The 27,803-nt window shown below is 50.0% G+C and overlaps 2 protein-coding genes across 3 annotated transcripts; both read left to right on the top strand.

The window, feature by feature from the left end:
* The first annotated feature begins 67 nt into the window (after positions 1-67).
* On the top strand, positions 68-16,577 carry ARPC1A (actin related protein 2/3 complex subunit 1A). Of its 2 annotated transcripts, none has more exons than XM_027743035.2 (10): positions 68-199; positions 3,512-3,593; positions 4,450-4,554; positions 7,083-7,305; positions 8,930-9,037; positions 12,189-12,401; positions 13,574-13,649; positions 13,848-14,041; positions 14,992-15,082; positions 16,173-16,577. In XM_027743035.2, exons 2-10 carry the CDS (start codon positions 3,530-3,532, stop codon positions 16,209-16,211), a joined length of 1,113 nt encoding a protein of 370 aa, XP_027598836.1. In that variant the 5' UTR covers positions 68-199; positions 3,512-3,529; the 3' UTR covers positions 16,212-16,577. The 2 variants fall into 2 exon arrangements, with proteins under 2 accessions (XP_027598836.1, XP_027598835.1); XM_027743034.2 differs by having other exon boundaries at positions 111-199; positions 3,489-3,593.
* Positions 16,578-18,746: 2,169 nt separating this feature from the next.
* ARPC1B (actin related protein 2/3 complex subunit 1B) lies at positions 18,747-27,028 on the top strand. Its single transcript, XM_027743037.2, has 11 exons — positions 18,747-18,999; positions 20,779-20,891; positions 21,641-21,714; positions 22,508-22,612; positions 23,437-23,659; positions 24,033-24,140; positions 24,487-24,693; positions 25,361-25,436; positions 25,530-25,726; positions 26,228-26,318; positions 26,711-27,028. Exons 3-11 carry the CDS (start codon positions 21,651-21,653, stop codon positions 26,747-26,749), a joined length of 1,110 nt encoding a protein of 369 aa, XP_027598838.1. The 5' UTR covers positions 18,747-18,999; positions 20,779-20,891; positions 21,641-21,650; the 3' UTR covers positions 26,750-27,028.
* The last annotated feature ends 775 nt before the right edge of the window (positions 27,029-27,803 follow it).

Here is a 27,803-nt window from a genome sequence, read left to right as displayed (position 1 = left end):
GCCCCGCCCGCCCCTCCCTGAGGGGCCGCGCAGGCGCCGCCCCGCCCTTTGTGTGTGAGGGGCGGGGGCGGCGCGTGCGCGCTGCGCGTTTCCTGCCGCCCGTGTCAGAGCCGGGCCCCCTCGGCCTCTCCCGCCGCCGGAGCGGAGTCGCGTTGACTGCCCAGAGTCCGCGAGTCCCGCTCCGCCCCCGCCGCCCCAGGTGAGCCTCTGCCCCGCCAGGGACGGCCGGGGGGAGCCGGCGAGCCCGCCGGGATGAGGGGGTGGCAGGGGGTGGGAGTGGGGGGGCGGGGAGGAGGCGCCGCAGCATCACTGCCCCGAGGGGCTGGGGACGCCCTTGCTGAGGGGGAGGCGGTGGGCACCGGGCAGGGGCAGCGCCGGCCGTGCTCTCTCATATCCCCCGCCGTGCCCCCCATATCCCTCCCCCCCACCTCTGCCGTGTCCCCCGCTCTGCCGTGCCCCCCCATAGCCCACTCCGTGTCCCCCCCATATCTCTCGCCGTGCCCCCCCGTATCCACCCCGTGCCCCCTCATCTCTCTCACCGTGCCCCCCCATAACTCCTACCATGATCCCCCCTATCCTCCCAGAACCCCCTTGTATTCCTGGCCGTGCCCTCCCAGCTCCTGCCGTGCCCCCTGTGCTGGCAGGGCCGCAGCTCCTGATCCATCCCCATCCCGGTGTCCTGTGTCAGGAGATGCCCTGGAGGAGTCACCCCCTTGGGAAAGCTGCGCTGAGTGGTTTGGAAGGGAATGACAGTGAAAGGGGGCTGTCCTTAATCACAGGGGCTTTTGGAAGTGATGTAGGTGCTCTGAGAATGGGCAGGGATTAAAAAGATCCCTTCCTCTCTCTGTCACACATACACCTTCCATCTCCACTTCCAAGTCCCCATCCTGGCTGGTTGCTTCTCCAGGGATGGCCGTGGACCTCATGTTTCTCACCCCATGGAGAAATGACAGCAGCTGAGCCCTGTATTTCCCAACCTTGATCTTTTCAGTCCTTATACTGAAAGAACTCCTGCTGTACAAAGGTGGAAGATTCCCCCTTTTTAAAAAAAACCCGTTGAAACTCAAGGCCAGTTACTTTGTATTTGGGGAAAAAGCTGAGGGAGAGCTGCATTAAATACCTGACTAACAAAGCCATCATAACATTGTCTTCCCTGTGTGAGATTCTGAGGTTGGCTGACAGGAAGGCGTTGAGGTTATTAATTTATCATAGGGCCAGTGGCATTTTCCCTACTGAAATATGAGTTTGATTTTTGTCTGTATATTGGTAAAGAATAAATACTACTGGAAAACTTCAATAAGATTTATCTCCCCTAAGGAAATAGCACTGCCTCTATCAGGGGACAGAAATAGCAGTGCTTTTTGAGGTTATCATCACTTGGGTTTTATGGGTTTGTTACCAAACCAAAATGGAAAACGGTGGCTTGTACCAAGTTATGGAGCTCAAGAAACTCAGTCAATGGGAAGGGATGGATCATACAGGTTTGGGCCTGTTTTGGGAACAGCTAAGCAAAAATATCTGGACTAGAAGTTAGGATGGGACCATATTTTATGTGCAGTGCAAATCTGTGGAAAAAAAAAAAAGCAGGATTGTGTTAGAAAGTGTTTCAAAATAGCTGCATTCCTTGGGGAGGGGAGGTTGGATATTTTTACGTTTTATTTCGGAAAGAGAAGCAAAGGCTGAGCATTCCTTGTTGGTGGAACAGCTCTTGAACTTTTCCTGTATATGGAAATGTGCTGCTACCGAATGTTGGCATGAGCTAAAGCAAGATCCTGGAAAAAGCACTTTGCAGTTGTGTTTTGCTTATATTCACACGTGGAATTGCAAATGATGGATGTCCAAGGTCAGAGGTAACTCAGATTACGTCAACATTTTCACATTAACAAAGAAAAAAATAATTAATTATTTTGCTTAGGACTGCATATATTTAATAACTTCATTTGATTGATAGAATGTGGTTATTAGAAGAACCATGAAACTCATGCTGGTTAAAATTGTGAACTGGATTTAAAGCTTGTACAGTTAAGCTGTATTTGAGGTACATTTGCAGTGCGACTGTCATTTGCATTTCTTTAGAATAACAGTGCTTGATTTCCTAAAACAAATAAAATTAAATAAGATAAAAAGTCTCTCCAGTTATTCCTAAAAAAAAAAAAAATGAAATCAAATAAAAAGTCTTTCCAGTTACTTGCATTGGTGAAACACAGTCTCACCTCTGCCCCAAGATTCAGCACTTTCAGGATATTTGTTGAATTTGGTGGTGTGGTAGTGATTGCTAAAGCTCCGTAAGAATTTACTCATCCTTCTTTCACTCCTGAGTTTCTGTTGGATTGCCTTCATTTCCTGTTTGCTTCCAAATTCCTACCTTGTCCTGAAGTCTCCACCCTCTGCTAACATGGCCTTACTTGGGTATGTTGTAATTTCAGGCTCTAATGGGTGTGGATGTCTTGGAATGACATCATGGAAATGGTTCTTTTCCACTGTGTATGTGGGGGTAAAACCACTTTGATCCATCAGCCAGTGATAAATTGCTATGAAAATTAGTGGAATATATGGAAGGAATTGGCAAATCCAAGTTGGATGTATTGAACTGTGCACATTATTATTATTACAGGTGACCTTGAGTTTTTATGATATTACCTTCCATCCATTTATGCTGCCCTTGGTTAATACAGGACATAGAATACAATATTTTAGATATTAAAATATTAAAAATATTTTAAACAACTTTGTATTTCCGGCTGGATGTGCCTCCAGTTGCAGATGTTCAGCACTGACTCTTGTAACAGCCATAAACTGAAGAAAAACTAGGTCTTTAGCCTTTTTTTTAAACAAAATACTCACAAACTGCAATGATTCAGCTTGTTCTTTTAGTGTTTGAGTCTCATGGGGGCAAAAGCCTGACTATCAAATAGTTTAGTGCTAGAATTAATTGGAAGAAATTGCTAATTAGTTAATTACTAATCTTAATAATTTTTCCCTAGGATACATATAAATGGCTTTATCAAATAATACATCAGCAGATCACAGTTCCACATCAGTTTAACCTCCTGAAAGAAGATTTTGTTGTGGTGCTGCCTGTGAGCCTGGGCACATGTCAGGGTTTTTAATCAGTTTGCTGAGCTATGTCCTAGATATTTATTTTTTTGATTATTCTATTTCCACAGTAAAATTAGGAGGTTTATTAGATTTCTTGAGAACCTGCTCCCTTGTCTGTGAGGATACACTAAGAAGCAGGTGCCTGTGGCTCTTAGGGCAATTGCAATTAGCTAAAGTAAGCAGGACAATTAATATTCATTGTCCTACTAAAGCTATCAGGGTGTGTGACACAGGCAGCTCTTGAGTAAATTAACATATTTACTGAGTAAGTTGTGATCTCCTGCAAGGAAATTGCAACACTGCACTGAAAGATCCTTGGTAAATGTTGATCTTTATTTTAATAATTCTCTCATTTTGAAGTGTTCTGTTTTCCATTTTACACCTTTCAGCTCTTTCACTTTTTACAACATAGGAATCCCTTGGACTCGGAATGTCTCTGCATCAGTTTCTGCTGGAGCCAATCACCTGCCATGCCTGGAACAGAGACCGTACTCGTGAGTAATATCTTTGCTTTCATTCTTAATTGATTTTTTTTTTTCAATTGCTGTTCCCTCTTGGCTGTCAGTTTGGGGTCTTGCAATGTTCTGGGTCATGTTTAGGGGAGGTGTGGTCAGATACATAGTTCTACGTGTTAAATGTTCCATTTATGATCCAAAAAGCACTCGTCCCCCAAAGCTGAGCTTTTCTACACTCATTGCTGGAGCTCTGACATCGGAGCAAATTGAGTCTTCCTGGTGTTCTAGAAAGCTCTGCCTCTTGCTCTGCACCTCATGAGATTGACCTGACCCTCACCCTCTCTGACCCTCTATTTCCATACCCCAAACCAGCCTTTTCTTTTAATAGTTCAGTTTTCTGCTATAATGTGGATTTTTATGTTCCAAATATGTTGTCTTTCTGTGCAGAATACTCATGACCGTGGTGTGTATACCAACATCTTTCAAACTGACAGAGGACAGGGTTAGATGGGATATTGGGAAGAAATTGTTCCCTGTGAGGGTGGGGAGGCCCTGGCACAGGTTGCCCAGAGAAGCTGTGGCTGCCCCATCCCTGGAAGTGTCCAAGGCCAGGTTGGATGGGGCTTGGAGCAACCTGGGCTAGTGGAAGGTGTCCCTGCCGATGGCAGGGGCTTGGAATGAGATGGGCTTGAAGTCCCTTGCAACCCAGGCCTTTCTGTGTCCATAATTATTTGAGATTTTCCAGGGTTATTGGCCCTTTGTTTACAAAGCCCATGTAGTGCCCTCAAATTTGAGAACAGAGGGTTTAGGTGGGAAAGTCTTTTCAGAGAAAGCATTGTAATTTGTAATTAAGAAGCCTTCAGTACTATAGGACAGTTCTGTTTCCTCTTTCCAGAGATTGCCATTAGCCCCAATAACCATGAAGTCCACATCTACAAGAAGAGTGGGAACCAGTGGGTAAAGGCTCACGAGCTGAAGGAACACAATGGACACATCACAGGTGAGACTGTGCTGAGCCAGACATGGAGTTTTCCCACCCCCCTGTTTTCCCCAGTTGAGGCTGAACAGGAAATCTGCAAGTGTTGAGTAAATAGATCTTTTTATAGGTTGGCATTCCCACTTACAGAGAGCCTTGCAGCCTTTTTCTGGACTGCATGCAATGAATGTTAGGAAGAAAAGCCCTATCTCATTTCCAGACATTTCAGTGGAGTAACTGAGCCCTTTTTCCTTGTCTATTGCTTATTTTTCATCCATCATGACATAATGAGAACACATTTTCAGTGTACTGAAGTAATCTGGTTGTGTCACAGTGATACATGCTGCTCCCTTTCGAGTGCTAGTACTAAAATTTCATCAAGTATACGGCTGTAACAGTGGTTTATGGTTCCCAACAGCAATAAATATCCTTTTTTAGGGACTGTATAAACATTTGAAGTGGTCAGTCTTGGACTGATGACAGACCATCAGTGAGCACATTTACTGCAGGCCCAGAGTATCTGTAGATCCACAATGAAAATTAAGAGGAGCTGCCACGATGAGTCACTAGGTGTTATTTTAAAAAATGTGATTATCCTGTGGCAGTCTTTTATATTACTGGGGTTTTTTTTCCATGGTGATACTTATATAAAGGCTTTATTCTCTAAGGAAATGAAAATAATTAATACAAGCACTTGCCCAAAGCAGCAATATCCTTTATTCTGTTCTCAGCTCACTAATGGGCAGGAATATCTGCCCAACAGCATTTTTCAGGAATTTTATTCAATTTTTTTCAATTCTTGCTGTCCAGGAGCACAACTGTCTGTGCTGCTTTGTGAAGTCACTTGGGCTGAATGTACAGGCAACATGCTGTTCCCCAGAGACATTTCTCTCCATTTTACTTGTTCCTGTTGATGTTAGAAGGCAAATATACATGACTTGGGAAAAGAGCTCTCCTGCCTAGTGCATACCTTTGGAATACTAAGTGCTGTGGTGGTTGTAAAGAGTGCAGTTAAGCTGTGGTTACACACAGGAGATCAACTGATCAAACTGTTTGTAACCTCTGACAGGAGTGAGTCAGCTGCTGCCACTCCAGCTCCTGCTCACAAGGGACAAGGTCCTTCTCTTGACTCAGATTTGTGGGGAGCTGCCTCTGCTCACTTACAGGAAGAGCTTTAATTGCTCTAATTGCTTAGTTTTCTGCTAAGCTAAAAAGCTGGACTTGCCATGGGTCAGAACAGCACCAGTGCTGGTGCAGGGGAGGTGGTGGGCAAGAGAAGAGAGGCAGGATGGTCCCTCTTTCAAAAGCAGCATTAGGGCTCGTGTAACTGTGGTTCCAGACCACCAGCCTCTTCAAAATGAAACTTTTAAGCATAAACCTGTTTGGAAGTAGACAATATATGAATAATACGGTAAAATTAGTACAAATTCTTCTCACAGCTTTTATCCCATTTTCAGTTTATGAGCTTAAGGGATGTTTTCAATACTGAATGTGGTAATGGAAAAGCACTGACATAAAATTTGTGGCAAGAGAGCTGAGGGTTGCACTCTGCATCTCAAAGAAGGTTGCTAGAGAAAAGATGAAAAATAATGTTCCTGTAAGACTTTCCAGTTGAGAACATCCTTCATTGCCTAGGAGGGGAAAGAAGCAATGGCAGCATATCAAGGGCTTTGTTTTATTCCTTGAATTGTTATTTTTGCTTGGGTAAACCTTTCTTTCTCGAGGCACAGTTTAAATGGTCTTGGAAACAATGTAAGGATTGTGTCAGTAAACAAAGATTTATAACTTCTAAAAAAAAAAAACACCCCGTTATCTAAACTTTAGATCATGGCTGCAGTCTGGCAGCAAGCAGGTGACTTTGTTAGAGGTTGTGCAGTTTTAGAATTGCTGACTTTCAGCTGTTGGGCCGGATTGTGCAGAAGTCAGAGGTGTGGAGGGTGCTGAGGACGGGCCTTGGCCAGTCTGCAGAGCTCCACCTGTTGGCCAACCTCAGAGTGGGTTTAGCGGGAAATTCCCGCTGGGATCCGGGAATTCGGGATCTGCAATTTCGGTGAAAGCTAGAGGGAGAAACAGGTATCCCTAACAGTTTAAAATGGCTCCTGGAGAATAAGTGAAAAAGGGGAATAACAGAACAGTAACTGTCTCAGTGATAACTGCCTCAGTGATAACTGCCTCAGTGATCAGTTCACCAGGAGCTGTAGTGACAGGACAAGGCATAACGGGTTCGAACTGAAAGAGGGGAAATTCAGATTAGATATATGGAAGAAATTCTTCCCTGTGAGGGTGGGGAGGCCCTGGCACAGGTTGCCCAGAGAAGCTGTGGCTGCCCCATCCCAGGAAATGTCCAAGGCCAGGTTGGACGGGGCTTGGAGCAACCTGGGCTAGTGGAAGATGTCCCTGCCAGTGGCAGGGGTGGCATAAAATGAGCTTTAAGGTCCCTTCCAACCTAAACCGTTCCATTATAGAACGCTGTGAGGCGATCTCTGTCTGCCTTGCTGTGAAGCAAACAGCATAAAGGGGGAAGTTCATTCCTGGGAGCTCTTTCCTTGCAGGCATTGACTGGGCTCCCAAGAGCGACCGCATCGTGACGTGCGGCGCTGACCGCAACGCCTACGTGTGGAGCCAGAAGGACGGCGTGTGGAAACCCACCCTGGTGATCCTGAGGATCAACCGCGCCGCCACCTTCGTCAAATGGTCTCCCTTGGAGAACAAATTCGCTGTGGGCAGTGGAGCTCGGCTTATATCCGTGTGCTACTTCGAATCTGAAAACGACTGGTGAGCTGTTTAAGTTCTGTTTATACCTGCAAGGTCTGCACGGGAAAGCTGAAGCCTGGAGTTCAGCTGTGGTAACTGGGTTACTATTTTACTAATTTCTAAAATCTTCAGGGAATGTAGAGGGATGGTATTTTTCCATTTTGGAGAAAACATTCCCTCTCTTCTTTACTCTGGTGTAGCACCTAAAGGCCTTTGACTTCACTTATTTTCTGGTGATACATATTGGCATGGATCTGTTCTGTCTGACTGCCATAAACATATGTTGCTTTTCTAAAAGAATTCGTGCAGATTAAAAGTCTATTAACTACACCTGTATGGTTGAAAAGAGAGAAAAATTTCCTTCCCTCACCTCGTTCCGGAATGGATGAAGAAACCTCCACTTGAGTCTTTCTTCCATTTACATTATTTTGGACCATTTCTTGTCATTAGAGTTTGAGTCGGTCACATTTCCAAGGTGATCTGTTAGAAGATGTTTGAGCTTGTCATTGACCTGTTCTGTTATTTGTCATGTGCTTACATCACAGTTTATAGATTTCTATCACAAATATTTCCACCATTAACATGTTTTTCTCATTGGCATCTAAACTTAGTGCTTCTGGTCTTCTCCCTTTGTAGCTGCACGTGTTGGGAGCAACATTTGCTGTATCATCTGTAGGTGAAATCACTGTGGGGAGCATCTCTTACTTTGGGCTGCATAAACAGGCACAAAAACACAGGTGTCTTGTGTCCAGTCTGCCATGTGGAGATGAAAAACAGTGACACCATCTGCAAAATACATTTTAAAGATTGTTTTGGATTTTTCTGCTTTCCAGCATGTTCAGTTATCAATATTTTTTCTCCTTCAGTTGTCTGCAAAAGAATCAGAACCCCATATGTTAAAGAAAAAGAATACGATCCTTAAAACTGGTGCTTGATGGAAGTAAAATCAAAGGAAAAGCACCATCATCCCAGAGGCCATCAAGGGAATAACAGATTTCATTACTATTTTGTAAATAGTTCAGATAAACTAAATCTGCTGAGGCGTATTTAGGCCAATATTGATGCCTTCAGCAGCAGGACCACTTTGCACTGCACTGCAGATAATTGAGACGAATGCACTGGTCACATCATTGGCAGTTCCCCCATTTACTTGTTTTGTTTTATAGTTATTGTGTTATTAAACAGTAGAAAAGTCAATAGGCAAGAGATGTGACTGTAAAACTCATAGGAAGGAGCTGGAGAGGACTCGTACTTGGTGATCCATGAAAACAAGGCTGCTGAGCTCAGTGTCACAGTCACAGCTGACCTCGTGTTCATGGGGTGTGAGGGACCAGGCAATTCCTGGGCAAAACTCACATTAAGGAGTTCCATCTGATGCATTATAAGAATTAGTTGGAAGGGGTATAGTACTCAGGTGAGGAGATACATATTTAACAAGTTCGTTCATAATGCTTAAAATTTTAATTAAATAACCATATAAAGTTCACAGATTGCACAAGGGGATGTGAAAGATTTGGGCGTGATGTGTTTTCCAAAATGTTAGTCGTTGGCAGGGAGGGATCTTTTTGAGGAGTACTTGGGGGAGTCAGGTAAAATATGTTCACATACATTTTACACATCTTTCTTTTTTTTTTTATTATTTTAGGTGGGTGAGCAAACACATTAAAAAGCCCATTCGTTCCACTGTCCTTAGCCTGGACTGGCACCCCAACAATGTTCTGTTGGCTGCAGGATCCTGTGACTTCAAGTGCAGGTGAGAGAAACTAAAACATCTGTGTGTAATTTGGGGTTCTGGATCAAGTCAGCAGCATGGGCATCTTGATCAGGCATTTGCTATTAGAATAAAAGGTGGCTCATTGCATGCTCTGCTTAGTACCAAAATAAAATACCCAGCTTGAGAAACGTTGGCCTTGGTGCTACTGCCTGCTGACTTTGGACTGCCAACATGGACCTGCTGAGGGGCACCTTTCCAAAGGCCTTATCCCACCTTTTTCATCCCTGAGTCAGTAGTTCTCTCCCCTTTCCCTGTGCTGACCGTAACGTTCTCGCAGCCCTGTGAGGAGAGCAGGGTCAAGGAATTGATCCACCTGCAACTCAGTGCAATAAAACACATTTTCTGAAGAGCATTTAAAAAATAAAAAAAGGCTGTTAAAACCAGGTTGGCTTGAGAGATGGATGGGGCAGACTTTCAAACTGATGGTGAAATTCCAGCATGAGGGATGGCTCCTGCAGGCTGCTCTGAGGGAGGGATTGGGGTCACTGCAGGGAAGTTGCATGGGGAGCTGTCTGCAGTGCCTGCCTTTAATTCACATTTACTTAATCACTTGTACCTTGGATGATAGTGAAAGCTTCTTTTCTTAAATTCTTTATGTAATAGGGCAATTTTTAAGCTTCAAAGTGTGTACTAAAAATGACTAAGGAGGAGTGGGAAGTGGAGGTGGGACTGACTATTACATTCCTTATTTCAGAATGAAACCCTCACATCTAAACCTATGCTTTGAAACTTTTTTATGTAAGGAACAATGATAAATGGAAGCTGGGAAGGAGAGTTGTCTCCCTTCCCTACCTTATCTCATTTTCATTGGATAAACTATATGTATTCTCTTCCTTTCACAAAAAATATGATGTGAGATGTACTCATTCATCTTCCAGAAGCAGCTGCTTTTCACATGTGGAAATCTTCTCATGTGTGTTCATAAAGGATCTTGGGACTTTGACATTATGTCACCTGAAATATATTATGTGTGTGTATATATTTATATTACCTTGGACTTGAGCTTTTTCCAGTGCTTGTTATGGACATTGCATCTCTGGTTATCTCCTTTTCCCTGTTTGGTTGAAAGTTAGATTCATATAGCTTTTCTGTTCAGTGTGATTTTTAAAAAAAAAAATAATTATATTTTCTGGAAGAAAATGGTGTGGTTCAGTTGGTTTCCTAGGAACATTCTCTAGAAGACTTGCTTAGTCTTTTATTTCCCATCAGAAAACTCACTCTGTCCTGCACCTCATTTCTCTGAAAATGGGCTATATTTTGAAAAAAAAGACCCAGGTCTTTAAAACATTTGGGAAACTTTCTGTTCTTCCTTAACATTGTACTTTAGGATGATTCAGTAAAAAATTTTGCTGTTTTTCTCATAGAAATCTCCATATAGAAATATTAAAGAAAGGAAGAGTAGTGGAGATTAGTACTGGGTTTGTGTTTCTCTTTCTTCCCCAAAACCATGAGAAACTGTTCTCTTGGGTAAACAGTGAGTACAGACCTCTAGAATTCTCCTTCTAGGGAGTGTTCACTTCCATATTAAAGATAATAAAGATACCTGGCTCTGAAGTATTCACCTGTTCTGATGAAAATTATGGAATGGATCTGCCAGAGCCACTGCCAACCAATAAGAGCCAGTTGGGAGACATGTTGGGAAAAGATTGGAGGGCAGGAGGCTGCGAGTTGATGGAAATACAGCAGAGTTTTTTGGTGGGTGGCCCAGATAGATGAACTCCCCTTCCTTTTATCTTTAAATTAAAAAAAAAATATATATAGCTGATAGCACTGCATAGGTGTGAATTTTATATTCTTGCTGGAACAATGTTGCTGTGGGAATAAAAGTAATTTCCCAGTGTTCTTTTCAAGGCTGGGGCCTTCAAGCTGTTTTTAAAAGAGAGGGAGACTTCAGTGAGGGAAAAGACTTATTTTTATTTTAACTAACAGTTAAATTTGAGGTCTTTCACTACTTAGGAATGATTTTCCTGCCTTGTGTCAAAGGCTATTGCTTTAAACATCTTGTCCTATTTCCATACGTTAGGAGAACCATCCTTTTAGATGGCTCTATAAAATTAAGTTTTTTGAAGGATTATAATTAGATTATATTTAAACTGATAGAGCCAAATATAAATTCATACTTAATTCCCTGAAAATCTGTACCTAATATAGCTGCAGTTATGATGCCCTTATCATTCCAAATGAGCAGCTCTATTGGAATTAGCTGAATATAGGTACCTTTGGAAGTGCTTACCCCACACATGTAAAACATTTAAAAAACAGGGAGGGGGGGAGCTACATTTCCTTAAACTCACTATAAAATAATTCCTTTTTGTATGTGAATGCAACCATGAGTATTTGATCAGAGATTTTCACTTATACTGAGTTTTTCCCTTTGGTAGTAGTGTGGTGTAGCTCTCTTGCTCCTCCTGCTCAATGGACTCTAATCCTACGTTGGTGACGTCCCAGTAAATTCCATGGTAACACTCAGGAACACCATATTGTGGCACGTCTGAATCATGCAGAAGGAATTCGATGAAAGGGGGAGGCTTTCTATTTAAACATATCTTGAAAACTGTAGTGCTGGGGAGAAAAAAAAAAACCAAACCTATAAAAACATTGTGGTATTTCAGGTTTTTAAGGTGGTTTTTTTTTTTTTCAATAACGAGCAGGAAGAAGGTGGCTCAGAGCCCCTTTGCAGGCATCAGAACATCGGGTTTCTTTCTTTGAAATCCTGCTGTTCCTAAAAAGTGGGTAATTTTGTAGGTGTTTGTATTAGCTTCTAATTACACACCGCTGTTCCTGGGTGTTCTCTAGCTGAGGGATTGACTCTGGAGAGCTGTTAGCGCTGCAAAAGGATGAAAGGGAAATCTTGGCACACTGGAAAATGCACTGACAAACGTGTGGTTTTGTGCCATCTTCTGGAAAAAAGGGAGAGGGGTACAAGAACAGCGTTTATGAAAAACCTGTGTGCTTTTACACCCTTTCTCTCTCCACACTGAAGCTTCCAGGCTTGTTTAAAGATACCATAATATTTTATTCGGGGGGAATCAAACACATCCCTCCACTTCCAACGCGAAAAGCACCCGGAGCTCCCAGGAGGTTTGTTCTCTCTTTGTTCACACCGGAATCTTTCTTTTTTTATTTGCAGGGTGTTTTCCGCCTACATTAAGGAAGTGGATGAAAAACCAGCCAGTACTCCCTGGGGCTCCAAAATGCCTTTTGGGCAGCTGATGTCGGAGTTTGGGGGAGCGGGAAGCGGGGGGTGGGTGCACAGCGTGAGCTTCTCTGCCAGCGGGAACCGCCTGGCCTGGGTCAGCCACGACAGCACCGTGTCAGTGGCTGATGCCTCCAAAAACATGATGTAAGTACCCCCTTGCTGTTCCTCATCAGCTGTTGGACTTGATGATCTTAAAGGTCTTTTCCAACCCTAAGGATTCCGTGATTCTCTGTGGAATGTCGTGTCTTTATCTCACGGGGGCTGTGACTGCTGTTGCCATTTTTACTACTCTGGATTCCAGGAGTCTCTTTGAGGCTCGTGTAAGGTTGATACTTAAGAATTTCAATTACATGCCCTAAAATTCTTAGAAGAACTCTTCAGTGAGGCCATAGCCAGTTTACTTGGGGGGGGGAAGCATTTGAAAAGAAGAAATTGCATTCCACTCTGTGTGGAAATATACGGAGAACTTCGGGGGAAACAATATTTCCTTGTAAATGGATTCAAGAGAGTCCAGAAACATGCTCACTCCATAACTAATAAGACCCTATCCCCAACCAGGATCTGGAAAATAAGTTGTTCATTTCATGAAATACGAATTCCAACCACTGTCATTAAAGTTCTGCTGAGGCAAGGTTTCAACTTCCAACCTTGCACCTTCCAATTCAACAAAATATGTAATGAACAGTTCCTTCTCCTGCTCCTTCTCTTGATCTGCATAACTTTGCAGTGTCCATGGCTTTCCAACCAAGAAGGAAGAGATTCTCCATATGTTTTGGCAGCAGAGATCTCTGGGGATCATCCAAGCACTTTTCAAATTCATTTTGAATTGTGGTTCTGATGGCTACAGTTATATCAGTACCTGGCAGGGGATATCAGTCATTATAAAGTGTTTCAGAATTCTTTTCTCACTCGTCATTAAATCACAAAAGCTGACTTAATTGAACATCAAGGCTTTTTCCCTCTGAAAAGATGTCATTAAAACTTCAAGTGCTTTTAATATGCAAATGAAGTTAATAACTTCATCAGTCTGAACATTTTTGGGAGTGTTCCTTTTAAACTTTTGCCCCTGTTTGCACACAATATTGGCAACTTCCCCCTTTCACCTGAAACACTTCATTTTGTGACAGATCCTCCAGGACACTTTCATTGGCTTTAAAACTTCTCGTTAAAAATTACAACCCTCTGGAGTCACCAAAGGACAACTGAGCCACGCTGGCTTTTCCAGTAATCCTTGTGTGGGAACGGTGTCTATTTTTTGTTAGAGCCAAAAACGAGAGGTTTCAATGAATTCCTGTAACCAATGTTCTTGTGTTCAGGGTTTCACAGCTGAAAACAGAGTTCCTCCCACTCCTGAGCGTGTCGTTTGTCTCTGAGAACAGCGTGGTGGCAGCTGTAAGTGTCGGTTATTTTCTGCTTTTAGAGTGTTGTCGTGTTTCGGAGGGGGAGAAACACCATCTTTTACCCAGCTAATAATAAATGAGCTCTTCCCTGGTGTCAGTCTCTGCATTCTGCAGCCAGAAGCAGCAGCAGCACCCAGTGGGGACGGGCGGGTTGTGCCTCCTCACAGGCTTCCGTGGTGTTTGGTTGCAGGGCCATGACTGCTGCCCCATGCTCTTTAACTGTGACGACCGTGGCCTGCTGACCTTCGTTTCCAAACTAGACATTCCAAAACAGAGCATCCAGCGCAACATTTCCGCCATGGAACGCTTCCGGAACATGGATAAAAGAGCCACCACGGAAGATCGCAACACGACCCTGGAGACGCTGCACCAAAACAGTATAACGTGAGTGCCCTGCTGCCAGGACCAGGGGAGGGAATGCTCTCCACGTCATTTTGCTTTCCCAGGATGTTCTGCAAACCTAGGGGAGCTCGGGGTTGCTCTACCAGGAGGGTTTAGCCAGTATCCCCTTTTCCTTGTAGTCTTTCCCTAACACACCTGCCTGTTTCTAGGACGTGCGTGGAAGCTGGAGTTAATCATTGACGTGGTGTGCGTGCTTCTCCTGTTTGCTCGTGACTGATGTGTTCTGTAACCTGGACACAGCTTATCTTATCAAATATGTGGATAGTTCCCAAGAGGCTGGTGGCACTGTGCAAAATCTAGTCAGCAAAATCCACCTCAAACAGGAATTTACATCCCAGCTCCCTGTTTAACATGTTATTGCCACGTGTATTTAGTTATTGTGTATTACTGTTTTCAAACTGAAAGAGAGGAAGTTTAGGTTAGATATATGGAGAAAATTCTTCCCTGTGAAGGTCCTGAGGCAGATTGCCCAGAGAAGCTGTGGCTGCCCCATCCCTGGAAGTGTCCAAGGCCAGATTGGATGGGGCTTGGAGCAACCTGGGCTAGTGGAAGGTGTCCCTGCCCATGGCAAGGGGTGGAGCTTTAAGGTCCCTTCCAGACCAAACCATTCCATGGTTCTGTTGATCAAAATGATTGATCCAAGTTAATTGAGTAAAATATCCCTGCATTTAAAAAAAGCATGAGATCCCAGAGGATGATGGGCGGTTCATGTTAATGCAAGCAAAACATTTTGGCTGCAGCCACCAGGCCAGGAAGGAGCTCTCAGCATCCTTTTCTTGGCTTATTTTTCTGAGGCATTTGACCAAAAATCTGGTGTAAGCTCTGGTATACTCATGTCTCCATCTGAAGGAGTAGGAGTAGAATTCAACCCAAATTTCCCAGCTTTCTGACTCTCTGTAATGGGTGTTAGAGCTCTCACTCTCTGTTTGCAGCCAAGTGTCTATTTATGAGATAGACAAACGGGATTGTCGGAAATTCTGCACCACCGGCATCGATGGAGCAATGACCATCTGGGATTTCAAGGTAAAACCAGGCTTTTACTACTGTGTTTATGTGAACTAGCTGGGGTGGGGTGGGTTTTTTTTGATCTCTTAACATCCACTCCTGGGGCTCAGCCCTAAGGCAGGTTTCATTAGCAGCAGGAAATCCTGACAGGAATATTCAAGACCATTAGTGAACTCTGTAAGAAGAACAGATCCAAGAATCAGCATAAATGCAGATGCACTTCATTTAGCAGATGGTGCTTATGCAGACTTAATTTTTTAATGGAATTACTTAATGTCCCTGTAGGAATTCCCACCAATTCTTTTCTTCTCCAACCTCAGCCACAGTTGGGCTGGAATATTCACTGGTATGACATAGCCCATTGCCTCTTCCTGCTCCCGTCCCATGGGACTCTGCTCCCTCTTCTGCTGCAGAAGATGGTTCTGGCCTCTCAGAATTAACTTACCAAAGTAGTAAGAAGTTGCCTCAAAGAATTGGAAAATACAATAAAGATCCTAAAAGGATTTAATAATGCTCATGCTTGCTTTGCTGAGGCCTGGCCGACAGAGGTCTCTGCTGGCCTTCCCAAAACTCTTGGGATCTGGTTTAGGAAAAGAATGGGTTGTCTGTGTTCTGTGATGCCAGAAAGTTCTGGAGGAGCCAGAGAAGAGATTGAGGTGATCTATAAGCTGCTTTAGTGCAGTTTCAGGTCTGTATCACTAGTTTGTATATGCCTGAGTTTGAAAAGAGTGACTGTTGTGGTCTCTGGCTCTTGAACTAGGAAGAAATTCTTTCCTTTACAAAGAAATTCTTCCCTGTGAGGGTGGGGAGGCCCTGGCACAGGTTGCCCAGAGAAGCTGTGGCTGCCCCATCCCTGGAAGTGTCCAAGGCCAGATTGGATGGGGCTTGGGGCAACCTGGGCTAGTGGGAGGTGTCCCTGCCCATGGCAGGGGGTGGAACAAGATGGTCTTTTAAGGTCCTTTCCAACCCAAACCATTCCATGAATCTATGAATATGAGTCTAATCTCAAATATTGGGGTTTTTTACTTGTTTTTCTCAGCATTTACACCGAGTTATTTAAGACAAGTTACTGCAGCTGATAGTGATTAAGATTTTTCTCTCTTTCAAGACCTTGGAGTCCTCCATTCAAGGGCTACGAATCATGTAAAGATGGATTTCCGTGATCTAGCAGGACAAACTGCTTGACAGAATGCAGCTCCCACATCTGCACAAATCCGAAAAGGGAGGAGGAGGAAGGTGAAATATTTGGAAACACTGAGAAAATATGGCTTGGCAGATTTTCTTTTGAATCTAAATTTGGTGAATTGTGTTGGTTTCAAAATCAGCTGTGATTGTTCCTTTTTTTTTTTTTTTTTTTTTTTTTTTTTGGTTGGTTGTTTCATTCCATTCTTTACCAAAGCTGCTCCTTAAGTAGTTTATTGCAGGAAGTTGTGAATCACTAACTTAAAAGGGGAATTTTATGTAAATTGTCTGCTAGAAATAATAATAATAATAAAAAAGAGAAAAACCGGTTCTTTGTTTTGCTGCTCATCGGTGGCGATTAAAAAAGGGATGTTAAGGGAATTAATTGGGAGAGAGAGGGAGTGGGAAAACCCTGCACTGATACTTTATGGCCTTAAAACAAGCAAAGTTCATCTTAATTGAAAGTTTCTCAGAGCTGACAGAGGAAGACCTGGAGTTCTGATGATCTGGATGCAAAGGTTCAGATGAGCTTCTTCCTGGGAAATTGTTCCCTTGAGGTGATGATTTTGGAGGATGAATGATTTTATCCTACTACCCTTAATTCTACCTGCCTTGTGTTTAATCCATAATAACAGCAAATTAACCTGAATGTCTTTTTTTTATTGTCTGCTCAGTGGGCCACAGTTTTCTCCAAAGGCAAATGACAGGAGTTATTTGTAGTTCCCTTCCAGGACTGGTACCAAACCTGCTCCCAGTGCAGTGCTTGGGGGATGAGGTGAAAGGCTGCGTGTGGAAAGTGAGGCAAAGATCTGCTGAGCCACATCTTGGGAAGACAAATGAAAAGCAAATGACTCTGTGAGTCAGTGAAGCTGCACAGGCCTGGGTGTTGTGTAGAGCCGAGTGCTTGGCCTGTAAGATCCTGTGTTTATAGTGACTGGTGGGGAATGGAGCACCTGAGAGGTGTCACTGTGGTCTGGCTTCAGTGCAGGGCCTTTGTCTCCAGGAACCTTTTACAGTTCAGCTCTGAGCCTCGGGAGCTCACAGAGGCATTTGCACTTAACTTATTTTACTCACAGATCTGGTTCTTCCCCCCTGCGTTGCCTTGAGGCCGGGACAGGCTGTGCTCTGAGGGGATTAGCTGGCTCATGGCATTGCTTTACAAGGTTCAAGACTCGTTTCTGTTGAAAATGCAGAAGTGCGTTTAAAAAAAACCCCAATGACTACATTTACCACTTCCTCTGGAACTAGAGTTGCTTCATTCCTGCTTGTTTCTGAGCTTGGGGTGGCTGAAAGGGGAGGGTGGAAGATCAGCTCACAAAGTGACAACTCCTGTCCTCCACTGCAGAGCTGGGTCCTTCTTGGGTGCTGTGCTGCCTGCACAGAACTGACTGGTTTTCCAGTTCCTTCTGGTTTCCTTGTGTCTCTCACCTTCCTCCCTTGGCAGTCAGGTGTGGCTTTGCACTTTCCTCTCCCTTCAAAACATAAAATAATGAGTGTTTAACCTCTGCTCATCTTGCAGTCTTGGGATCTGGTGTGTAGGATGGCTGGGGTGGGTGGGGTTTGTCAGCTGGGACACAAGGATAATGGAGTTTAGTGTCCTCTGGGTCAGAGTGACACTGGAGCACTGATTTGGCTTTGTCCATCTCTGTATGGACTATTAGATATTTGTCTCACAGACAGTAATGATTTTGTTTTTGGAGTCACTTTGAAAGGTTGGTGGTTAATGTCCAAAAAGTATTAAAAAGAAGGATTCTAAAACATGTGGTCCAAGAAACATAAAAAAAGGGTGGAAAAATCACCTAATGAGAGAGGGGAAAAAATGGATCTCAGTGTTTATGCCTGGGGCTGAGAAGGGACCCTGCCCTCCCTGCACTGCTGCTGTTCCAGTCCTGCAGAGTCACTCGGGGAGGGAAGGAGGTGAGTGCATCCCCCTGCTCAAGGAGGGAAGGGGTGAGAAACTGAAACCCATCTCTCTTTCCCAGAACTTCCCGCAGGAGCTGAGCTACCCTGCCCGGCCAGGAACGGGATAAAAATGGGTTGCTCTGAAGCAGGAGGGAAAAAGCTCGAGGGGTGGATGGCTGGCGGGTGGGGGCACAGGCTCGGTGACCCAGCCTGGGCTGGGGTCCCAGTGGGCTCCGTGGGATGCAGGAACCGGCAGCAGCTGCTCCGAGGGCGGCCGGATCCCGGCTCCGCGGGGTCCTGCGGATCTCCCCGGCCGTGGGAGGCGATGCCGACGGGAGTCTCGCCCCGGGTGGGCTCCAGACGCAGCTGTTCCCTGCTCCAGGCCAGCCCCGGAGGCAGGCAGGGTGTCCCCATCCCTCCGGAACGCATCAGGGACGAGGCGGTGAACAACACTCCCGCGGCCAGAGGGGGAGGACGGGGATCCTTCCCCTCTGTTCTCCCGGCTGTGTCCTTCCCTCGTGCACCCGGGGCGCGTTGCCCACATCCCACCGGGATCCCGGCGGGAGCATCCCGGGGCCGGTGTCCCGTCCACGTGAGGCGATGGAGCGGCCCTGGCCCTCAGGCACAGGGGCAGGGCGGCCGCAGAGCTGCTGTGCGCTCCCCCAACGCCCACGTAAGGAAGTGGTTGCATTTCTCGGAGAGGAAAAGGGAAGTCGGGCAGCCTCGGCGGGGCAGGCACAGCTCCCGCCGCTCGCTCGGGGCTGCGTTCGTGTCGACTGCCCAGAGTCCATGAACGAGCCCCGCCGTCCATGAACTGAGCCCGGCCCGCCCTGCCCGCGCCGCTCCGCAAGGTAAGGACGGGGAGGCAGCTCTGCCACCCCAGCGAGGACCTGGGGCTGTCCCCTGGGGGGGCTGTGGCTGTCACCGCTCCTGCTGCTCCCACCCTGCTCGAGGGGACGTGGGGACCCCCCGGCTGGGGCCAGGGGGTGCAGGCAGCCCCTCGCCTCGTGTGAGCTTTGCTGTCGCTGCGTTTTGGATGTTCGGGGTTCCCTCCCCCCCCCCATTTTGGCAGCAAGTTTGAGGTTTTTCCTCTTACTGGAGGTCTGATGGTTTGGAGGGGGCGGTGAAAAGGGTCCTTCTGTGGGGGTCCCGTCGTGGTTGGTGCCGACAGAACCAGGGCTGCCACAGTCTGTCCTCTCCCTCCACGGGAATCAGCTGCTCCCCGCTTTGCCCAGCGTGAGGAAGAGGAGGGTCAGAGCTGCCCTCCCTCTGCCCTGGGACGGTGATGTCCCCTCAGGGCCAGGCTGGCTCCTGGGGCACCTCCAGCCAACACTGGGGACCGAGGACGGGTGTCCCCAGCCTGGCTGGCAGGAGCACGGGGGGGTGACACCCTGAGCTGCCTCAGGGAGCAGAGGGTCTCCCGGGGGTCAGTGCCGGGGGCCCACCATGGTGGCCGGGGGAGAGTTTCCCGGGGTCCTGCAGCTCCCGGCGGGATCCTCCCCCTGTCCCTGCACTGGTGAGTGCAAACCCCGCCAGGCTCACAAAAACCCCAAATACAGCTCCTCTGGTGCGTGGCTTCCTCCAGGGACTGGGAGGAGCCCCCAGCGCTCAGCTCTGCCAAGGTTTGGTTATCTCCTCCAAGGATGTTTCCGAACTGCTTGGACTGGCCGGGGAGATAACGGAGCTGCTCCGACTCCCAATCCCGCCCTGTCTGGCCTTTGGAAAATTCCCATTTTCCTCCCTCGCGAGCCCCTGTGTCGAGCAGGGGGATAGCCACAGCCCCTCCAATGCTCCTTCGTGGTGGGGAAGAGGCTGCCAAGCTTCTGTGGGTCACCCCAGGGCGGGAGCAGGGCTCAGGGAACTGGTTGTAAATGGGCTGTGGGGGAAATGAAACACCAAAGAGGCTGCCAAGCTTCTGTGGGTCACCCCAGGGCGGGAGCAGGGCTTAGGGAACTGGTTGTAAATGGGCTGTGGGGGAAATGAAACACCAACCGCTGCAGGGAGGGACTGGAGTGTGAAGGGCTGAGCAGCCCTCACTCCTTCCTGAGGCGGCCTCTGCTCCTGGCACAGCAGCTGACCTCATCCCCTCGGGGTGGCATTAAACCAGGGAGCAACAGGACCCCCAGGGAGAAGGGTTTATGCCTCTGAGCATCCAAACTACCTGGAAAAACCCAAAGCATCATTGTTTTCTTAGCGAACATTGAGGCCGGAAAGCACCGCGGCGTGCCCTGCCTCCCATCCCTCCTCCCGGGAGCCCTTTCAGCCAGTGCCCATTTCCGCTGGGTCCTGGTTTCAGCCAAGTCCCTATTTCACACATTTTCCCTCTCCTGAGGGAACAGCAGTGTCCCTGTTGTGCTGATTTTATCCGTCCCTCGTGGTGCTGCTCCATCAGGTACCCGGTGGCAGCAGCTTCGTGCCCTCCTTGGGTCACCCCGTGCTGCATCCCAGGGGGATCAGCTGGGACAGAGCAGCTGTCTGCTCATCCATGCCCACGTCCTTGGCCAGTGGGGACAGATGTTTTGGCAGGGTGTGGGGTGTGTGACAGCAGGGCTTGTGCTGTGCATTGGCATTGGGATTTCTCCACATGCAGCAGGCAGGTGATGGAGCTCTTTGCATTTTTTTCTCCCCAGCCCAGGGACGGAACTTTGCTAGGAGGGACTTTTTTCCTTCCCCTGTACTGTTTTCAGCTGCCAAAGAAAACGGGAGGTGTTCGGGGAGTTCCCAAAATAGCCGAGAGCAAGCTGTGAGTAATCCCGTCGGTCACGCCCTGGCGAGGTGTTTCCCTACATCCCTGCATTCCCTCAGCTGGATGGCCAGGGGGCTGTGACGCTGCTCCCAGCTCTTCCTGGTCCCTTCCTGGTCCCGTGGCACCTGGAGGGGGCTTGCGGGAAGCTGCTCCATCTGGTGACACTGGAGCAGTTGGTGGGGACCAGCAGGAACAGTGGGAGCTCAGCCAGGAGAAAGGATTAGTCACCAGGACTGAGCACAAGTGGGATGGGATGGGATGGGATGGGATGGGATGGGATGGGATGGGATGGGATGGGATGGGATGGGATGGGATGGGATGGGATGGGATGGGATGGGATGGAGGTGTCTCCATGGGGCTTTGGCACGTCCTACATATGAGAGATGGGGAAGGAGGAAGTGGATCTGGCTGTGTGGGGATGGAGAGAGGAGGTGCTGCCCATGGTGGGACAGCTGGGATGCTCACAGGGACCCTGTGTGCCCTGCCACCTCCTGCCCACTGAGCTCCAGCCGGCCGGGGCAGGAGCCGGTGGTGGGATTTGGAAGTCTCTGGAAGCGAGCAGTCTCTGAGCTTGGAAATCCTCAGGGAAACCCCCTCCCCAGCAGAGAGGGGACACAGTGGGCTGTGACACAGGGCTGATCCCAGTGGGAGGGATCGCTCAGTGGGGCTGGGAGCTGGAAGTCTCTTGTCCCAGTGGCTGGAGCAACATGTCCTGACCAGCCACGGGGGTCTCTCCCTGTTCCCAGCCCGTGAGCCATGGCCTACCACAGCTTCCTGCTGGAGCCCATCAGCTGCCATGCCTGGAACAAAGACCGGACCCGTAAGTACGGCCGGGGCACCCCATCCCAAAATCCCCAGGGATAACCCGAAGCACTGACTGTCCGGGCTAAACATCCCTGTGGTGGGAGATGCTCCCGGGACAGGGCAGAGCTGGGTTGGGGCTGGGTTTGGGGATGTAAATCCTGCTACAGACAGATTTGGGGGCTGGGACAGCATATTCCCCTCTGTATCTGCCAGATCCCTCTGCTGGGGCAGAGCCTGGCAGAGGGACAGAGCCTGGCACAGGGACAGAGCCTGGCACAGGGGTGCAAGCACAGTGTCTGGCCCGGAGGCACTGCGGGGCGTGGGGAGGGACGGACGGGGCACAGAGCAGGGCAGAGCAGAGCAGAGAAGAGCAGGGCAGAGAAGAGCAGGGCAGGGCCGGGTGATTCGCGGCCGATGGCATTTCCCGACCGCGGCACAGGGGACGTGGGAGAACAAAAAGGGCTTTCTCTGCTGCAGCCGGGCAGGAGGGGCGGGCTGGGGCTGGATTCGGGAGCTGTGCGCCTGCAGCCATCCCGTGTCCTATCCTATCCCATCCCTCCAGCCCCATGGAATCACTCTCTAGGGAAAGGAGGACACCAGGCTGTTGGGTCTGGGGTTCTCCCTCCCCTGAGGGACAATTTGCAGTGTCAGGGCAGTGCAGGGCCAGGGCTGGGGGCCTTGGTGGGACCCCCCCTGCCGTGCAGGGGGACCTGGAGCCCAGGAAGGGGTGGGTGGAGGCTGCCTGGCCCTGCTGCCCCCACAGGGCCCGTGACCCAGGGAGGGCTTTGCCCTGGCCCTGTCGCCCCCAGAGATCGCCCTGTGCCCCAACAACCATGAGGTTCACATTTACCGCAAGGACGGGGCCAAGTGGAGCAAAATCCACGAGCTGAAGGAGCACAATGGGCAGGTGACGGGTGAGTCCTGGCTGGCGGAGGGGACAGGGACACGGATGGTGGGTGGCCCTGCCCTGGAGCTGCTCCCAGCCCTGCCTGTGGCATTGGGAGCTTCTGGATGGGGGTTGTGCTGCGGGTGGAGCAGAGGGAGCAGGTTGTGTCCAGCTCTCCTGGCCCCGACCTGGCGTGTCAGAAGGCATCTGGGGTGGGATGGATGGGATGGGAGGGATGTGGAGGCATGGGGTGGGGAGGGATAAGGTGGGATGAGATGAATAGAATGGGATAGAATGGATGGATGGATGGATGGATGGATAGATGGATGGATGGATGGATGGATGGGAAAGGATATGGATAGATGGAAGAGATGGGTGAGATGGATTGAGATGGAAAGGATGGGGTGGGAGGGGAAGGATGGGTGGGAGAAATGGGGTGGGATGGGTTGGGATGATGTTGGAGGGATGAGAAGGGAAAGGATGGAGTGGGGTGAGATGAGATGGATTGATGGATGGATGGATGGATGGATGATAGATACATAGGAGAGATGGTTGGGATGGAATGGAACAGTGTGGGAGGCATGGGAAGGGATGGAGTGGGGAGGGATGGAATTAGATGAATGGGAGAGATGGGGTGGGATGGGTTGATGTGGAATGCTTTGAGGTGGGAGGGGTGGGAAGGGATGGGGTGGGATCATTTCGGATGGATGTGGGAGTAGGGTAAAGAAGGACTCTGGAGCAGAGACCACCTAGAACAACTCTGCCTTCAAACAGCCCCCAGCCCCGAGTGACCCATTCCCATTCCCACTCCCGTGGCTCCCTGGGCCATCATCACCCCACTCTGCCTTCCAGGCATCGACTGGGCCCCTGAGAGCAACCGGCTGGTGACGTGCGGGACCGACCGCAACGCCTACGTGTGGACCCTGAAGGGCAACGTGTGGAAGCCCACCCTGGTGATCCTGCGGATCAACCGCGCCGCCCGCTGCGTCAAGTGGAGCCCCAAGGAGAACAAGTTCGCCGTGGGCAGTGGCTCCAGGCTCATCTCCATCTGCTACTTCGAGCAGGAGAATGACTGGTGAGGATCCGGCACGGCCTGGGGGGGTCTGTCCTGGGGGAGATGGGGGGGATGGATGGGTGGATGGATGGATGAGACAGATGGGTGGATGAGATGGATGAGATGTGGAAGATGGATTGGGAGATAGGAAACTGGAGGAGCTGGAGGTAAAACAGGAAGAGATGAGGGAGATAGAGAGGAGCTGGAAGTGGAGACAGACGGGGAGATGGAGAGATGGACTCCACATGCCTGAGCTGCTACTGCAGAGTGGTGGCCCAGGGCTGCTTCTGGGGCACTTGGAGCGTTCACCACCCTCATCCAGCCCCCCTGCCAACCCAGTGGGGTTCCTGGGGGAGGTGACGCTCCCCCCTGATGCCAACCCCTCTCCATGCAGGTGGGTTTGCAAGCACATCAAGAAGCCCATCCGCTCCACGGTGCTCAGCCTCGACTGGCACCCCAACAACGTCCTCCTGGCCGCCGGCTCCTGCGACTTCAAGTGCCGGTGAGGAGCAGGGGGGTGGGTGACCAGAGGAGCCTGAGTGAGGGGACCCCCAGGGATGGGTTGGGGTCACACCCTGGCACAGCACAGAGCTGTGTGGGGCAGCCCAGCACCCTGGATTGTCTGTGGGGAAGGCTTCACCTCCGAGGTGCTGTTTGGAGCAGGGAATGGAGCACAGGGGAGACTCAGGGAGGTCTGGGGGTGCCCTGGGGATGATCCCAGCATTACAGCACCCTGTGAGACCCCACGGGCTCTGCCAGGGAAACCGAGGTGTCCAGGGAGCAGGGCTGGAGGCAGCACAGGCGCCGTGTCCGGGGACACACGGCAACACCCTTCCCCTCTCTCCCAGGATCTTCTCAGCCTACATCAAGGAGGTGGAGGAGCGGCCTAGCCCCACCCCGTGGGGCTCCAAGATGCCCTTTGGGGAGCTGATGTTCGAGTCCAGCAGCAGCTGTGGGTGGGTGCACAGCATCTGCTTCTCGGCCAGCGGGTCCCGCGTGGCCTGGGTGAGCCACGACAGCACCCTGTGCCTCGCCGACGCCGGCAGGAGGATGGCGTAAGCAGGGCTGGGCAGGGCAGGGGGCTGGGGGGGCTGGGCTGGGGGTGTCGGGGGGGGGGTGATCCCCAAACTGACCCCAGGGTGGGAGTATCTCAGTTGGGTTGGGCCAAGAGCGTTCCCAGAGCATCCCTGTGTGTGGGAGGGGGAGATGGAGGGGTCCAGCCCCAGGAACTGGGACAGTCCTAGAACATCCCTGGAGCATCCCTGGATATCTCTGAGCATCCTTGGGTAGTGAGGGAGGTAGAGGGGTCCAGTCCTGCATGTTGATGAGGGAAATGGAGGGATTCGGCCTCAGGAGCTGAGATTGTGCTGGAGCATCCCTGGAGCATTTCTGGATATCCCCAAGCACCCCTGGTTATCCTTGGAGCATCTCTGTACATGAGTGGGTAGATAGAGGGGTCCAGGCCCATGAGCTGAGATAGCCTGAGAGCATCCCTGGAGCATTCCTAGGTATTCCTGAGCATCCCTGTACATGGATGGGGGATAAAAAGCAGTCCAGCCCCAGGAGCTGGGACACCCCTCGAGCATTCCCAGAGCCCCATGGATGGAGGAGGTGGTGGGTCCTCTTGTAGTCTTGTGGCTTCCACCCATGTGACGAGCTGTGCCAGTCTCAGGGCAGAGGCTGCAGCTCAGCTCCCTGCCAACATCCTGCCCTGCCTCGCAGCGTTGCCACCCTGTGCACCGAGACCCTGCCCCTGCTGGCTGTCACCTTCATCACCGAGAACAGCCTGGTGGCCGCGGTGAGTCCGGGCGGGGGCACGGGGTGGGCACGGGGTGGGCACGGGGCGGGCGCCGTGGCCAGAGGGTGCTGAGCAGGGCGGGCTGTTCCCCAGGGCCACGACTGCTGCCCGATGCTGTTCACCTACGAGGAGAGCCAGGGCGCCCTGACCTTCGGGGGGAAGCTGGACGTCCCCAAGCAGAGCTCCCAGCGCGGCCTCACCGCCCGCGAGCGCTTCCAGAACCTGGACAAGAAGGCGAGCTCGGACACGGCCAACGCCACGCTGGACACCCTGCACAAGAACAGCATCAGGTGAGGGCTGGGGGGGTGCAGGGACAGGCTCGGGGTCACCTCGGGGGTGATGACCCCTGAGCATCCCCCGGCTGTGCTGCTGTCCGGCCTGGGAGCTGGGATAGCCTTGGAGCAGCCTTGGGTATCCCTGGAGCATCCCTGAGCATTCCTGCAAACGAGTGAGAGAGGTTAAAGGATTCAGCACGAGGAGCTGGGTCAGTCCTGGATATCCCTGAGTTTCCCTGGGTATCCCCAGAGCATCCCTGCATGTGGGTTGGGGAAATAGGGGGGTCCAGTCCCAGAAGCCGGGACAGTCCTGGAGCATCCCCAGAGCACACCTGGATATCTCTGAGCATCCCCGGGTATCTCTGAGCATCCCTGGCTACCCCCAGTGCCTCCCAGCACATGGGTCAGGGAGAGGAAGGGGTGCAGCCCCACTCCCACCCATGGCTGCCCAGCAACCCCGAGGGCTCAGCAGGAACCTTGGATTGACTGATTCCTGCTGCCTCTTTGCACCCACAGCCAGATCTCGGTGCTGGTGGGTGGGAAGGACAAGTGCACCCAGTTCTGCACCACAGGGATGGACGGTGGCATGAGCATCTGGGATGTCAAGGTGAGATGTCCCCACAGACCCCCTGGACTCCGAGCGCCCAATGTTGAACCCTCATCAGCCCCAGCTCTAATCCCTCACCCTGTGGTGTTGGGGCCCATGCTGTCCCACAGTCCTGGGTGGGGGACACCCCAGGGTGGCACTTTCACAGCTCTCCATCAGAGAGGGGTGATGCCAGCCTTGCAGAGGGATCCAGCAGCCTCTCCTGGCTTCAGCTTTGCCCACATGGCTTGGAAAATGAGCCCAGACCAGCCAAACTTGGGATCTTCCCCCCACAGGGATGGGTTGGCATGCCAGGGGACAGCTTCCCTCCCAGTTCCCTTCGCTTTCAGCTCCCCAACCACTTCCTTGGAGAGCAAAGAGGGGCTGCTGAACAACCTCCCATTTCATTTCAGAGCCTGGAGTCAGCGCTGAAGGATCTCAAGATCAAATGAAGGAGCCCTCCAGGAAGGGCATCCTGGCTGCCCCTGCTCTGCCACCCTGCCTGCTTCCCCCTGCCAGCCCCCTGTGCCACACGAACCCCCCGTACCACATGAGCCCCCTGTGCCACCATGCCACCAGCACACTCCCTGCTGCCAGCCAGCCCTGGCGGCTGCTCTCAAAGAAAACCATTTTTTTTTAAACTATTTTTGTTAAAATCCTTCCTGATGCTGGTCATACATCGCTTAGAAAATAGAAAATAAAGTTAAGGAATTTTCCTGGATAAATCCAAAGAGGTTTTCTTTGCACTCTTTTAGAACAATTTCAGTTTGTGTGGTCAGAGCAGATCAAGGGGCTGAGCCACATCTCACCACAGGTGGTCACATCCTTTCTGCCACCAGTTCTGAGGAGGAATCAGGACTCTGGAGATAAGGGGAATGTCACTTCCCCATTCCCTGCTTCAGCACCACTTCAAAACAGGACTGGTGTTAGGAAGAAGGTGGTGGAGGGGATGGAAGGGCCCGAGGGGTGCAGGTTTCCCATACTCAGAGCTCTCCTGGACACTGGTCAAGTCCCATCAGGTGCACAATTCCCAGCCCTGGGAGCCAGCTCGGAGACCTTGGGCTGCCAAACTAATCCTGCCCCTTTCCAGCCTGTTATCACAGGCTGCCAGGGAATTTTGATCAGAGCAAGGGACCAACTTCCACCTTCCTCATCTCCAGCTCGAGGCAGGAGCAGTCCCATCTCACAGCTGAAGCAGGAGGACAAAGCTGTTCCCATGATGCCAAGAAGCCTTTGAAGGAGCTGTAAAGACAATGGATAAATCTTCCCCCATCTCAGTGCAGGGTTTAATTAATGTGGCAAACACTGGGCAGGGCCACACGTGGCAGAGGCATAACAAGGAGTGCCTGGGCAGGTGTGTTGGGGCAGGCAGGATGCTCAGCCTCTCCTCCAGCACTGCTGGGTCTTAAATTGGAGTCTCTGTGAGGAAAAGCCTAAATTATCACCAAAAGGAAAAGGAACTCAGGCACTGCACTGTGGTTACTCCACGGTTCTGGTCCAGACATC

Source organism: Pipra filicauda, unplaced genomic scaffold, assembly GCF_003945595.2.
Source record: "Pipra filicauda isolate LSUMZ 115617 unplaced genomic scaffold, ASM394559v2 scaffold226_size1812527_pilon, whole genome shotgun sequence".
Classification (NCBI taxonomy): Eukaryota; Metazoa; Chordata; class Aves; order Passeriformes; family Pipridae; genus Pipra; species Pipra filicauda.
The sequence above is the reverse complement of the archived record's forward strand: the minus strand, read 5'-3'. Positions and strand labels throughout refer to the sequence as shown.

What these genes read in the sequence shown, in the direction of transcription:
- ARPC1A (XM_027743035.2), top strand. Translation starts at nt 3,530, where the DNA reads ATGTCTCTGCATCAGTTTCTGCTGGAGCCAATCACCTGCCATGCCTGG. An exon ending in TTCGAATCTGAAAACGACTG is followed by an intron (nt 7,306 to 8,929) that starts GTGAGCTGTTTA and finishes TTATTATTTTAG; the next exon opens with GTGGGTGAGCAAACACATTA. An exon ending in AGAACAGCGTGGTGGCAGCT is followed by an intron (nt 13,650 to 13,847) that starts GTAAGTGTCGGT and finishes GTTTGGTTGCAG; the next exon opens with GGCCATGACTGCTGCCCCAT.
- ARPC1B (XM_027743037.2), top strand. Translation starts at nt 21,651, where the DNA reads ATGGCCTACCACAGCTTCCTGCTGGAGCCCATCAGCTGCCATGCCTGG. An exon ending in CTGGAACAAAGACCGGACCC is followed by an intron (nt 21,715 to 22,507) that starts GTAAGTACGGCC and finishes TGTCGCCCCCAG; the next exon opens with AGATCGCCCTGTGCCCCAAC. An exon ending in GCACAATGGGCAGGTGACGG is followed by an intron (nt 22,613 to 23,436) that starts GTGAGTCCTGGC and finishes TCTGCCTTCCAG; the next exon opens with GCATCGACTGGGCCCCTGAG.